The sequence below is a fragment of the Branchiostoma lanceolatum genome, chromosome 2 (assembly GCF_035083965.1).
Source record: "Branchiostoma lanceolatum isolate klBraLanc5 chromosome 2, klBraLanc5.hap2, whole genome shotgun sequence".
In the NCBI taxonomy this organism is placed as follows: Eukaryota; Metazoa; Chordata; class Leptocardii; order Amphioxiformes; family Branchiostomatidae; genus Branchiostoma; species Branchiostoma lanceolatum.
The window spans coordinates 1,250,009-1,262,562 of record NC_089723.1 but is presented as its reverse complement, the minus strand read 5'-3'; the positions used below and the strand labels follow the sequence as shown (position 1 = coordinate 1,262,562).

Here is a 12,554-nt window from a genome sequence, read left to right as displayed (position 1 = left end):
TAAAGTAGTTGCTCAAGCCTTCAACATAAACTGTAGGTTTGAGCGCGACACTACTGACTGTGTATGTATCTTGTTTCTATACATCGCAATAAAAGAAAGTAAAGTAGTATGGCTACAACGGGGATTGGTTTTACATCTTTTGAAACTTTACTCCCAATAAATGTACCGACAGAATTGGGTTATCTTTTTAATCAAACGTTCAGTTACAAACATCCATACCGTGCCTCCCAAGTGCTTTATATATATCCGTTAACTTAAATATTTACACCGCCGCTCGGCCACAAACACTTGAGTCGCAGATAACAGCAGCTGGTATGTTCACCTGTCCTTGATCCAGGTTAGGGCGAGCGACGCCTGGCGGTTATGGATATTACTGCAAGGACACGATTGTCTTTCCTACGAAACAACTTCCAGGTAACATGATGCATAAATACATAATTATAAGAACATAGCGGAAATAGTGTTTGCGTAAAGCCCGGTACCAATTGTCGTGCGATAGGTTTAACGCGGTTTAAGACAGCATCTGTGTGTGGTCTTTTGTGGGACGGTGTTGGATGTGTCGTACAAAATTCGGCTGTCTTAAGACGGAAAAGGTTCATAGCCAGAGACGAATGTGAAATTAATTTTTTCATTGCTTTATTGCAAAAAAGGCTAGCTTTGCACTCACGTGACTATGACGTCAATATTGTCCGCCATATTGGATGGTTCAACCTGGAAGCTGGGTAAATTTGAATTTCTATTTGTAATTACAGTCAGACCATGACGTCAGACAAGTCATGATTTTTCAGTGTTCACAAAGGTGACGTCACGATCGAGTTCCGATTGCCATGGATACCATGACGTCACAGCGGGACGGTGACGTCACAGTACAGCAGCGTATCGTGCACGGTTCCTATCAGCATGCGCCTGTTGTAGACCACCGCCACGCTGGACCCGTTCAGCTGCCGCCCGTCGTTAGTGTACAGTGACGTCACTTCCGGGGAGGCTCCCGCGGGGGTCTGGATTCGCAGCACCTGGGGGACGTAGAACAAAAATGATATAAACTAAATGTAGAACGCTCACTCTGGAAGTTTCTATTCAATGGAGCGTATCCATATGACGTCATATGTACATCCGACGCCATTTTGGTGTCCTGTCAGCATTTTAGCGAATCACATTTCAGCTAAGAGTTATCACCAACGGGGCACCAGTATGGCCATTCGTTGCCATAAAACCGCATGATTGATATTAAAGTGCCAGTGGGAAGATCGCGGGAGTAAATACGATGTACACAATAATTGTTTTTGCATAGATTTTCTTCACAAGAATAGCCACTTTAAAGTAAAATGATTGGTAAAATATATTGGTAACAGGAAAGTAAAAACTATGAAATAATATGAACAATGTTTCGGTAAAATTTCTAATACAACAAAAGAAGGGGGCACCCGGATTTGAACCAGGGACCTCTCGATCTGCAGTCGAATGCTCTACCACTGAGCTATACCCCCACGATGTACAAAAAGGGATACGGTGGAAATAATAACATTTGTACGTAAACAGATCGAAACATGATGCAATCGCCACCCGGACACCATATCCTGGTAGAAAGAAAACATTCATCCAGATAGACGTGGTGAGTAACCGTGCATTTGTATGAAGATATTGTAAATGCAGAAATGTTCGCGGGGATTTTATTTCCCGGTAGAGATAAAATGGAGTGTTCGTGATGGTTTTGAGTTCGCGTTAGTGAAGCAATAGTAGCGCTACAGTCACACAATGGAGCAGCTTTTCGCGGTAGCTTTTTGTTCGCGGTAAAGAGGTAAACACGATAAACCGCGAGCATAAAACCACGGCGAACATTTCTGCATTTACAGTAAACTCAGTCATAACCGGCCAGCTTCCTCCACCTCCCCCACCCCCCTCCTCACATTCTCATCTCGTTCCTCCCCACATCTCCCACCTGTGATGATGATGGGTTCCTCCTGTCCTCCACGCGTCTGGCGAAGCCTTCATGTGCACCAACCCACAGGTCACCTGAGGTCAACACACAACAACCCACAGGTCACCTGAGGTCAACACACAACCCACAGGTCACCTGAGGTCAACACACAACCCACAGGTCACCTGAGGTCAACACACAACAACCCACAGGTCATCTGAGGAAAACGCACAACAGCACCAAACAAGATAATCCGGACTTCTTGGTGTTCTACAAGAAACCTGATACCGTTATCCTTGTCACATTTGACCTTCAAGAGTCACGTGTCATCAAGGCCAAGTGTCCAAAGGAATGGCGTCACTTATCCTGAGGAAGGCCTTACAGTGATGAGTGTGGGTTACTTTTCTGTGTTATCCTTGACGCTATCCTTGCGTGTTTGCTTCATTGCATAAATGCAGTCCGGATTATCACCAGGCAAATTCATAGAAAGGTGTGTTTACAGCTCAAGAAATAGAGGGTGGAAAAGGTAAATGAAGATACGGGAAATAGAAAGGTAAAAAGTTTGAATATACAGCAGCCAGACAGCCCATGGCGGGGTTGTGAAATGTGATACCTGTGTCCGGACAGACGTCGACGTTGTCCACGGCCGTGGCCAGGTGGATCTCCCGCTCCAGCTGGAGACTGTCGTCATGACGACGTCGGTACACCTGGACGGCCTGCCGCCCCGTGTCGCAGACGTACACGGGACTTCCGCTAGGGGGCGCGTTGATACCGTTCGCTAAGGCGAATCCATCCGCGGCGACGAAGGCGTCAGAGCCGTTATAGTAAACCACGTTAGACCAGGACGGCGAAAGGAATCTGGGAGAACAGAAAAAACAGACAAGGTACTGTTAGTGAAATACATGTATACATGTGTACTAGTAAATGTATAGGGAACAAACTGCCAATATTGCATTGGCTTATTACTGGATGAATAAGGGTTGTGGTTTGTCATCTATTACCGCTATGACAGGCAAATATTGTTGATTTGTTGATCATCTTCTCACATACCCAGAATACAGGATTCAAATTTCCCCAAAGTTACTGTCCACAGCCCAACGTCTAATTAACATGATGTACTCTGTATCATCTGTATACTTGTACATAAGCGCTATTCTGACGGCATCCATTGATTACGGACAGTAAAGTATTTGATTCCCTCTCCAATATGACGTTTGAAACATTCCTACCTCTCCAGACGTTTTGCCCAGGGCCTGACACTGTACATGTCGTTGGTCGCGTAGAACGAGTCCGTTCCCATGGCAACCACGTCATTGACGTTGTACAGCAGGGGGCGCTGCACCGACCTGACCAGCCGCAGGGTGGCGCTACTCTTGGAGTACTGGAATATCTCTATCCGATCGCCTTCCTAAAAAACATTACAAGCAATGCAGGTTATAACGACCAAAGAGTGTATCAGTACTGCTTTTCCTAAATCATTGGTGTAAAGCATCAATGTTGTCGCACTTTTTGTAAAACCTACTTTATCCATCCAACATCACAGAAAATGTTAAAAACAGGGGGCACCCGGATTTGAACCAGGGACCTCTCGATCTGCAGTCGAATGCTCTACCACTGAGCTATACCCCCACGACGTGCTTACTTAGCTACGGCGGAAATCTATAAAAGGTCAATAAACAGATCGACAAAAAATGCTGCAATCGCCACCTGGATGACGTATCCGGGAAAGGAAACAGACTCTCCAGTGTTTGTAAATAAGAGAATTCATGGCTCCAACTGCGCATGCGCAGTGAACTATATTTTAGGTAATGTGTCAAAGGTGAAGGCCACAAACTTGTAACCAATTTTTGGCTACAATAATTTTTACATATCTAGACGTGTTTTGTTTACGTGTCAGGGGCCATGAACTTTGACATTTTACCTACAATGCATTTTACTGCGCATGCGCAGTTGATTCCACGAACCTCCTTATCGCCACATTAAAATGCTATCATACAGGCTCAAAACAGGCACTTGTCACCTCCACAATATGACATATTTTCCATCGATCGATATTTCCAAAATGTTGCGAGCACAAACTTTGATTACTGAAAACAAAATGCAGCAAACCTTGTGATGGTTAACAACAAACAGTCTGATCTCCCCACTCTCCTGGTTCTCATGCAGGCTCAGCCCGTGCGGCTCCAGACCCTCCGACTTCTCCTCCGGATCAATCTTCAACTCCCTCACTCCGTCCCCGGGGTTCTTAAAGTCGAACAGGAGGATCTTCCCCACCCCCTGCAGGAACCAGGGGTCGGGAGTGATGACAGGGGCGGGCCGCACCCCCGTGGAGATGAAAGCGAGGCCGTCCCGGGTGCGCACGATGTCCTCAGACCCGTGCACGACCCCCTCCACCGCATGGCACGCCCCCGGCACGTGATTGTACACCGTCTTTTTCTGGTCACCGAACTGAAGTCTCGGACGGAACACGAAATAGACAATCACAGCAACGAGCGGGACCAAAATTTTGACTGCCATTTTACCTACAAGTGTGCCCAGTCAGCGGTAGGGGAGGCACGGTCCAAATTTCACTGAACTGTTCCATCCTAAGAGTTGTTGTTGTGAACTCTTCGACCTATGGCCTTTGGTCCACAATCGTTGTTATTGTGACATTTGGTCTTACATCGACAATGCGATCTTAAGACAAAAACATCGCGTCTATACTTCAAAGGTACCTTGTACCTGGTGATACTGACACGGACTCACGTACTTGTAAATTCAAAACAGTATTGATGTTTTCACAGGGCAATGTTTGTTTGTCAATTGTTCAAATATTTGACACCTGTCCACTACCGATACACCTACCCTCCCACTCGAGACGTGCAGCGATTCCAAAGGTTAATTGTATCCCGAGAGTTTAAAGGTCAACTCAAGCATTGCCGTGAGAAAAGTCAGTAGAAAATGGCCACTCTGAAATCAGTCTTCCTCCTGGTGACGACGGGCGTCCTGCTGGCCTGGGTCGCGGCGGCTGCCCTCCCCTGCCCGCAGCACTGCGAGTGTCAGCACGGGACCCTGCTCGTGAACTGCAGCCGGCTGAGTCTCACGTCCGTCCCGCGCGGCATCCCCGTCGACGTGCAGCAGCTCATCCTCGAGAACAACAACATCGCTAAAATCTCACGGAGCGACTTCAGAGGGCTAACAGCTCTCCAGTTCTTAGACCTGAGCTCCAACCAGTTAGATAGTCACGGCATCTCGACAGACGCGTTTGCCGATCTCCCCTCCCTCCGGACTTTGGACCTGTCGTACAACACCAAGTTTGTCGACCTTCCCGCGTACCTTCCCTCCCAGCTGACGACTCTCTACTTCACACAGAACAGTGTGATTCACGTCAGGAAGGACGCCTTCGCAAACCTGACCGATTTGGTCCACCTGGACATTTCCTACAACGGGGTGGAGAGCATCGCTCCCGGTGCGTTCCAGAACCTATCAAACTTATCTGTACTCTACTGCGACTTCAACAAACTTAAAGACGACGGCATTCCTCCTAGTGTCTTCAAGCCTGCCAGTAAGCTCTCTATCCTGGGCCTGAGGTTTAACCAACTGACTCGTGTGCCGGTAGATATTCCAGCAGGTCTGGAACACTTGGATCTAGTCGGGAACCAGATCGTGGATCTGCCCTCCAGAGTGTTCTCCAACCTGACGCAGCTGCAGACGCTGGAGATCTGGCACCAGCCCTCCCTCACCACCATCGATGATGACGCGTTCGCCGGCCTGGGGAAGCTGCAGATCCTGGACGCAACATCCACGGGGTTAAACAAGGTCACCATCCATTTGAACACAATTTCTATGTACACAACCTTATTTTTTCCTCCACAAACGTTTCTACAGTCTGTCTGCTGTCTTCATTAGTGTAAAACCTTGTGATGGTTGACAACAAGGATGAGATGTCCTGAGTATCAATATGCAATGCGAAGTAAATTGTCTATTAGCAATTGTGACGTAAGTATCCCGAAAATAATGTGTTCTCCAACGTGACTACGGTTACTTCTTGTTATGTACATAAAAAAAACCTAATAGCATGTTAAAACACCATAAGCCCCGCCCACTGTTCTATTTCGAACACCTCCGTTAAAAACAGCGTTTGGTGAAAAAAAAATGACCATATACGCTTGGCTGTCAATAATGAGGACTGACTTCGGCTTAGCCTTCCTTTTTGGCCCTGAAACCTCTTCGAGATAGAACAGGGGCTCCTATATCATCAATATGGTGTTCGACGGGAACGGTCCATTGATTAACTAACCCACTGAAACTATTTCCGGTAGGTCACCAACCGCACGTTCGACGGCCTGTCGGGGGCCTGGGAGGTGTACCTGTCGCTGAACAAGATCCCGGCGGTCCCGGCCGGAGCGTTCCACGCCATGAGGAACCTGTCCTCACTGTGGCTGGACGCAAACCTCATCAACACGCTCTCTCCGGAGGTTCTGGACGCAAGGTGGGTACTACGTCATTGGTCTGTGCACTACGTCATTGTTTCTGTTCCACTTGTGCACCAGTTACTTAAAAAGGTGTATACAGAATGCAAAATGTATGGCGTATCTTTGCACTGAACTCAAGCTTCCTCTTTTATAATGATAAAACCGCTTTTACCCACGGAGGTTTTGAACACGAGGTGTGAACGAAGTCCTTGTTTCTGTTCCCTTTTACGGTGCAAACTTCACTGAAAATAGATTCGAGGGCACATGTAGCTAATAGGAGATAGATAAAGTGTATACAGAGAGTTGATTTACGCCAGGTAGAAAAAAAAAACGTATGGCGTACATCTTTACACTGGAACTCCAGCTTCCTTTGATAATAATAAAATTTTCATATTTGTACAAATTTACCACCATGCCATGGAGTGCTAATCCGAAAGGCCCTGCCTCTTAGAAATAGGTAACATAATCATTAAAAATCAGTTAGAGCAAGGTACTTAAAGACTCGTTCTTTCCATCTGCAGTATTCTGCCCCGCTTGTCCGAAGTCTACCTGTGGGGAAACCCGTGGACGTGTGACTGTCACCTCCGCTGGCTGAAGGAACACATCGACAACAACAACACCGCGCCGACCATCGACTCACCCCACCTCAATGTGTGCAGCGCGCCGCTCAAACTCAAGGGGCGGGCCTTTGACTCGCTTTCCCCAAAGGACTTTGTGTGTGGTTGACAGGAAACCACCAAAATGAGAAAATCGTTCTATTTGAGAGCCGTTTTAACATGGTAACAGCTAAGACTCCAATGAACAATACTAAAGCTTGAGTTGAGTAAAGCAACCAAATGCTTAAGTAAAGTTACGGTTCGTTTTGAGTAGTAAAAAGTATTCAATTGCCACCTGTGTTATGTTATTGAGGCATTTCGTAATAAATGGGTAGCTGTACCAATTGTGTTGTCAGAGAGCTTCTCGTACATCGTCGATCGATTATCTTCGATTACCAATATCGATCATCGATTGTCGTGAAAACTCGCCTGATGTAACACGAATTCATATATTAAAAGGTTCCATTCCTTGAACAGTTTCCCTGTGTACGCCATGTGTGGGTAACGTGTAGAACCTTTCGTTTAAGCTTATAGTATCGGAAGGGCAGCAGCTAAAAGTTCTGACTATAGTACATACTATGAGTAAAGGGTGGCTGCGTTTGAACCGTTGTGTACTTGAGGTTGAGGACTAAACCAGGCGATTATGATCTACCATATCAAAGGTTGGCGATCACGAGGACAACTGATCCTTAGTTGATTTAGGTAAACCGTACATGTTGTACTTTGACGTCAGGTACAAAGTCCTGGCCATACAAAATGGCATCCGTGAAAGCTGTTTCCCTACTACTTCTGGTAGTTGCGGTGTTTTCCTGGGCTTCTCTGGTCCAGACAGCCTGTCCTAAGGGCTGTGCGTGTCTGGAGGGGACGAAGATCGTCAACTGCAGCCGGCTGGGTCTCACGTCAGTCCCCTCCGGCATCCCCACAGACGTGCAGCAGCTCATCCTGGAGCACAACAACATCGCCACACTCGCCAGAAGCGACTTCGTTAATCTCACTTCCGTGGAGTCGATCGACCTCAGTGACAACAAGCTGAACAGCCAGTCAATCTCCCCCGGAACCTTTGACGGTCTGCCCTCCCTCGGAACGCTGGACCTGTCCTACAACAAGAACCTGGACGCTTTTCCAGCCTACCTCCCCTCACGTCTGACGTATCTGTACTTCATTTCCAACAGCGCTGTTTACGTCAGCGATGACGCGTTTGCAAACCTGACAGAGATCGTCCACCTGGACTTCTCTGATAACAAGGTGGAGACCATCGCACCGGGGGCTTTCAAGAACCAGCAGAAACTTCAGGTGCTTTACTGCGACTTCAACAAACTTAAAGACGACGGCATCCCTCCAAGTGTCTACAAGCCTGCGAAGAAGCTCCAGAATCTTGGACTGCGGTTTAATCAGCTCACCAGCGTGCCTGTAGATCTCCCCGTGGGTCTCCAGGCCTTGGACCTGGTCGGGAACCACATCAAGGAACTTCCGCCCAAAGCCTTCCGGAACCTGACGGAACTGCAGTCTCTGGCGTTCTGGGAGCAGCCAACTCTCACCACCATAGATGACGACGCTTTCTACGGACTGAGTAAACTACAGGGTATAGACGCTTCCTCCACGGGGATCAACAAACTGTCTAACGGCACGTTTAACGGGCTCAGCGGGATGGGAGAGCTGGTCCTGGGGGAGTGTAAGATCCCGGCCGTCCCTGTGGGCGCGTTCCACCAGATGACGAGTCTGGCGACGCTGTGGCTGGATGGGAACCTGCTCAAAACGCTGGACCCGGGGGTTCTCGATAGAAGGTTTGTACGGACTCACTTGTGTTGAATCTGTAGGTTTTGTACTGTATCTTATGCCGGAAAATCGTACAGAGTAGGTGGATTAAAGAATATGCAATACATAACTTATTGGAGCAAAACATTACGACTACCATAACAGCGTCTTAGTGTTATGTCCTTTTTGTGTATCTCTAGGTAATATGTAACATTATATTGATTGTTCCCGTGTCGCCCGACATGCACGCTACCGGAAAGGGTCGCAGTCCTAAGGAAGGGACGTTAAGCTGTGGCCCACAGTTCATTGTGCTTGTCGAAAAGAGCTAGAGGAAATTCCCCGTACAAGAAACCTGTAGATACTGCACATAGCGTCTGTCCTCTCTGTTACGACCAATGAAAAAATAGCTCTTCAGTGAGCTAAAACTGGATCGAGATCACTTTCCTTTCCTTTCCTTTTTTCCTTTTACTGTGTATATGTAGGCAATACGTTACAATGATTGTTTGGGTATGAAAAGGTAATCATGGGTTTAAATCCTTGCAGGTTCCTATCTCACCTGTCGGAAGTCTACCTATGGGGAAACCCATGGACGTGCGACTGTCATCTCCGCTGGCTGAAGGAACACATCGACAACAACAACACCGCTCCGACAATCGACGCTCCGCACGTTATGACGTGTACCGCACCGCCCAGACTCAAGGGCCGGGCCTGGGACACGATCACTGCCAAGGACTTTGTGTGCGGATAGTTGAGTTGTTAAAACCTCCGTTTATCTTTACTGAAACGTAAAGAAAAAGGTCTTTCAAGCTCGATGAAGTCAACGAATGTGGCTTTTTGATCAGATGTAAGGAATTCGATATGAAATCTGTGCAAATAGAGAAGCTTATTAGCACGTAAACTCGTTGTATCATCAGCAATATATCCCTTCAGAAAATAAATTTGTATGGACTATGCTTCTTCATCAGACTTATCGAGGCAGTGTTGATTTTAGTAGACAATGAAAAAGTTCGGCAAGTCAAAAAGATGTCCTGCGACAGTAGTATTGCTTCCTTCTATCACTCCTAACTCATTCTAATAAATGAACACCGGGTAAAGTAATGCCATGGAACAATAGAAAGCATCAGAGGATTGTGTAAGAAAACGGGGCATATGAAAAGGTTACAATCTTCCCAATCAATATCTGCTTGGAGATACATGTAAAACCTTGTTATCTATAACTCAAAGGTTAGCGTCGGAGCACCTATCAGTCGGCAGACTCCTGCTATCTATGACTCAGGTCAAAGGTTAGTCTGAGCACACATCATTCGGCAGTCCCTACCCTTTGGACCATGACCAACATGGCGTCTGTAGGAGCTGTCGCCGTTCTTGTGTGCGGACTTGTGTTTATCGCTGCTGGAGCGGTGAGACAGTCTGACTGCCCACGGCCCTGCCACTGCTGGAAAGGGACCACCCAGGTGTACTGCAACAGGCTGGACCTCAGCTCAGTCCCCGCAGATCTGCCGACAGACGTGGAGGTCCTGGACCTCAGGTAGGGACATGTACCGCTACAGTATCGTAAAAATCCTTTGGGTACAGGTCCGAAATACCGGAACATAATGTAACAGTTCGGTACCTGAATGGACTAACACTAACTATATAACCGTTTGACTTATTTTGTTACTGAACACGTGTTATTCCTCACTTCAAATATCAGTATCAAGATCAAAACATTGTATGGGCATTGAAATGAGCACCATCCTTGATTTGAGGTCCACTCGAAAGCGCGGTCCTCCTCTTCAAAAGCTACTTGTGGAAGCCTATTTAGTAAATAAATATTTTGCTAACTGTTATTCATGTTTCTGCCATCATTGAAGACTACATGTTAGTTTGTCAAACAGTTCAGGCACAGGTACAGGCCCGGACTTATCCTAAATCTCTGTACCCTTTTCTCAGGTACAACGCCATCACGACTGTATCCAGGCATGACTTCGCAGGACTGCATTCTCTCCGATCCGTCGACCTGAGTCTGAACCAACTGATGATTACCGGGATCCATCCCGGCACATTTGATGACACCCCCTCTCTGAGAACCCTGGATCTGTCACAGAACAAAAACTTCAACGTCTTCCCACCAAACCTTCCGTCACAGGTGACTCATCTGTTTTTCGTGTCGAACAAAGTGGTCCATATAACCGCGGACTCGCTCGTGAACCTGACAGATCTCGTCTTTATCGATTTCTCCTCCAACCAGGTCAGCATCATCGACTCTGATGCCTTCGCGAACCAACAGAAGTTAGAGGAGCTGCACGCTGAATCAAACAATCTCACATACATCCAGCCGGGTGCCCTCAAACCTGCAAGTGCACTGAAGACCGCTAGCTTCAAGTACAACAACCTGACCCACGTGCCTTTAGATCTACCTGTAAGTCTTAACAACCTGGCCTTCACAGGTAACCAGATCCGACACCTTCCGTACAAAGTGTTCTCTAATCTGACGGATCTCCAGACCCTGGTACTCTTCCAACAGCCTTCGTTGGTCACCATCAGTGATGGCGCTTTCCTCGGACTCGGCAAGCTGCAGGTCCTTGACCTCACGTCCACCGGGATAGACAGGATAACTCGTTCCACGTTTGCCGGCCTGGGAGGGGTGTGGAAACTGTACCTGTCTCGCACCAGAGTTTCCAGTCTGCCTGTTGGAGCCTTTCAGGAGATGAAGAACCTGACAACCTTGTACCTGGACGGGAATCTCCTAACCACCTTGGAGCCTGCAGTACTGGACACACGGTCAGTACGATTCTTCTCTCCTTTAGATATTATTGGCTTATTTTGGGCTTAAAAATTTGCGATTGGACCAGGTTCTAATGTCGGGCAGATAATTTCTGTGCCTCTAGTGGCATCAATATGAGATCTTATGTATGACTGGGGATATTTTGGCTCCTGCAGGATTCTGCCCCGGCTATCAAACGTCGTCCTTTCCGGAAACCCGTGGACGTGTGACTGTCATCTCCGCTGGCTGAAGGAACACATCGACAACAACAACACCGCACCGGCCATCGAGACTCCCGACATCATGACGTGCGAGGGGCCGCCCCGTCTGAAGGACCGCTTCTGGAGAACACTGACGCCGGACGACTTTGTATGCTAAATAGGACCTACTTGTTCCAAACCAAACAAAATTAAAGAGGGTTGACTCTCTGTCATGTTTGATTTATAAGTAGCTCTACGAACTCTGAGCTAACACCTACTGTATTTGACCTTTTGCTGTTGACACAACTTTCTATTAGTGTCGACGTGTCTAGAATTCAAATGCCAATTTGTGGAACGACGCTACCGTCACAAACGCACAAAAACAATAACTCCGTTTCATGGAGTTAATCAACGTTTTCGTTTATAAAACAGAAGGTAGCAGCCAGTGACTGTCGCAGAAGAAGCCGACAGTGACATCCACTCGTGGTACTTTGTGGACGAATCAGTAGAGGGCGTCTTTGATCTACTCAATGCAAAAGGTTACTGTTCGTTCTCATCATCTTGCAGTTGCTCCGACAGGTGGCGCTCTTAAACCTCTGTGGACTGTTGTGAACTGCAGAACTGGTCATTATATCATGCCGCCCACTTTAACAAGGCTTGACGATACGAAGTGCTCATGTGCTGTTTAGAATCGCGCCAAAAATGAATCCCAAGAACTGTTTTTACACAAATCCTCGCATCTGCGTCTCTCTGCATCCGTGTCTATTTTTAGATGAATAAGCTGATCTAAATCGTCAAGGTTATAGTCCAATGTCACGTTGCTAAACGCGTGACGTCATTTCCTGTCCTACATTTCCAGTACTGTCACTGGCATACGCATCTGCG

General features: G+C 47.2%; 4 protein-coding genes and 2 non-coding genes across 6 annotated transcripts; 3 read left to right on the top strand and 3 right to left on the bottom strand.

Moving 5' to 3' along the window:
* Nucleotides 1-216: 216 nt before the first annotated feature.
* On the bottom strand, nucleotides 217-4,601 carry LOC136427151 (serum paraoxonase/arylesterase 2-like). The gene is made up of 5 exons (XM_066415908.1): nucleotides 4,028-4,601; nucleotides 3,148-3,326; nucleotides 2,532-2,776; nucleotides 1,940-2,013; nucleotides 217-1,013 (listed from the first exon to the last, which is right to left on the bottom strand). The coding sequence occupies exons 1-5, from the start codon at nucleotides 4,433-4,435 to the stop codon at nucleotides 843-845; spliced, it is 1,077 nt and encodes a 358-aa protein (XP_066272005.1). The 5' UTR covers nucleotides 4,436-4,601; the 3' UTR covers nucleotides 217-842.
* Nucleotides 1,416-1,487, bottom strand: Trnac-gca (transfer RNA cysteine (anticodon GCA)). The gene has a single exon. It is a non-coding gene; the product is annotated as a tRNA-Cys (tRNA).
* Nucleotides 3,476-3,547, bottom strand: Trnac-gca (transfer RNA cysteine (anticodon GCA)). The gene has a single exon. It is a non-coding gene; the product is annotated as a tRNA-Cys (tRNA).
* Nucleotides 4,602-4,797: 196 nt separating the features above from the next.
* Nucleotides 4,798-7,098, top strand: LOC136426454 (platelet glycoprotein V-like). The gene is made up of 3 exons (XM_066415118.1): nucleotides 4,798-5,716; nucleotides 6,220-6,389; nucleotides 6,894-7,098. Exons 1-3 carry the CDS (start codon nucleotides 4,859-4,861, stop codon nucleotides 7,096-7,098), a joined length of 1,233 nt encoding a protein of 410 aa, XP_066271215.1. The 5' UTR covers nucleotides 4,798-4,858.
* Nucleotides 7,099-7,714: 616 nt separating this feature from the next.
* On the top strand, nucleotides 7,715-9,471 carry LOC136426452 (platelet glycoprotein V-like). Its single transcript, XM_066415117.1, has 2 exons — nucleotides 7,715-8,752; nucleotides 9,267-9,471. The coding sequence occupies exons 1-2, from the start codon at nucleotides 7,725-7,727 to the stop codon at nucleotides 9,469-9,471; spliced, it is 1,233 nt and encodes a 410-aa protein (XP_066271214.1). The 5' UTR covers nucleotides 7,715-7,724.
* Nucleotides 9,472-10,060: 589 nt separating this feature from the next.
* LOC136426677 (carboxypeptidase N subunit 2-like) lies at nucleotides 10,061-12,339 on the top strand. The gene is made up of 3 exons (XM_066415436.1): nucleotides 10,061-10,251; nucleotides 10,656-11,486; nucleotides 11,646-12,339. Exons 1-3 carry the CDS (start codon nucleotides 10,061-10,063, stop codon nucleotides 11,845-11,847), a joined length of 1,224 nt encoding a protein of 407 aa, XP_066271533.1. The 3' UTR covers nucleotides 11,848-12,339.
* Nucleotides 12,340-12,554: the final 215 nt, after the last annotated feature.

Excerpts from the sequence above, each read along its gene's own strand:
- LOC136427151 (XM_066415908.1), bottom strand. The coding sequence starts at position 4,435 with ATGGCAGTCAAAATTTTGGTCCCGCTCGTTGCTGTGATTGTCTATTTC. Across the intron at positions 3,327-4,027 it reads TTGTTGTTAACCATCACAAG|GAAGGCGATCGGATAGAGAT; the intron begins GTTTGCTGCATT and ends AATGTTTTTTAG. Across the intron at positions 1,014-1,939 it reads GGAACCCATCATCATCACAG|GTGCTGCGAATCCAGACCCC; the intron begins GTGGGAGATGTG and ends TACGTCCCCCAG.
- LOC136426454 (XM_066415118.1), top strand. The coding sequence starts at position 4,859 with ATGGCCACTCTGAAATCAGTCTTCCTCCTGGTGACGACGGGCGTCCTG. Across the intron at positions 5,717-6,219 it reads CATCCACGGGGTTAAACAAG|GTCACCAACCGCACGTTCGA; the intron begins GTCACCATCCAT and ends TATTTCCGGTAG. Across the intron at positions 6,390-6,893 it reads CCGGAGGTTCTGGACGCAAG|TATTCTGCCCCGCTTGTCCG; the intron begins GTGGGTACTACG and ends TTCCATCTGCAG.
- LOC136426452 (XM_066415117.1), top strand. The coding sequence starts at position 7,725 with ATGGCATCCGTGAAAGCTGTTTCCCTACTACTTCTGGTAGTTGCGGTG. Across the intron at positions 8,753-9,266 it reads CCGGGGGTTCTCGATAGAAG|GTTCCTATCTCACCTGTCGG; the intron begins GTTTGTACGGAC and ends AAATCCTTGCAG.
- LOC136426677 (XM_066415436.1), top strand. The coding sequence starts at position 10,061 with ATGGCGTCTGTAGGAGCTGTCGCCGTTCTTGTGTGCGGACTTGTGTTT. Across the intron at positions 10,252-10,655 it reads GTGGAGGTCCTGGACCTCAG|GTACAACGCCATCACGACTG; the intron begins GTAGGGACATGT and ends CCCTTTTCTCAG. Across the intron at positions 11,487-11,645 it reads CCTGCAGTACTGGACACACG|GATTCTGCCCCGGCTATCAA; the intron begins GTCAGTACGATT and ends TGGCTCCTGCAG.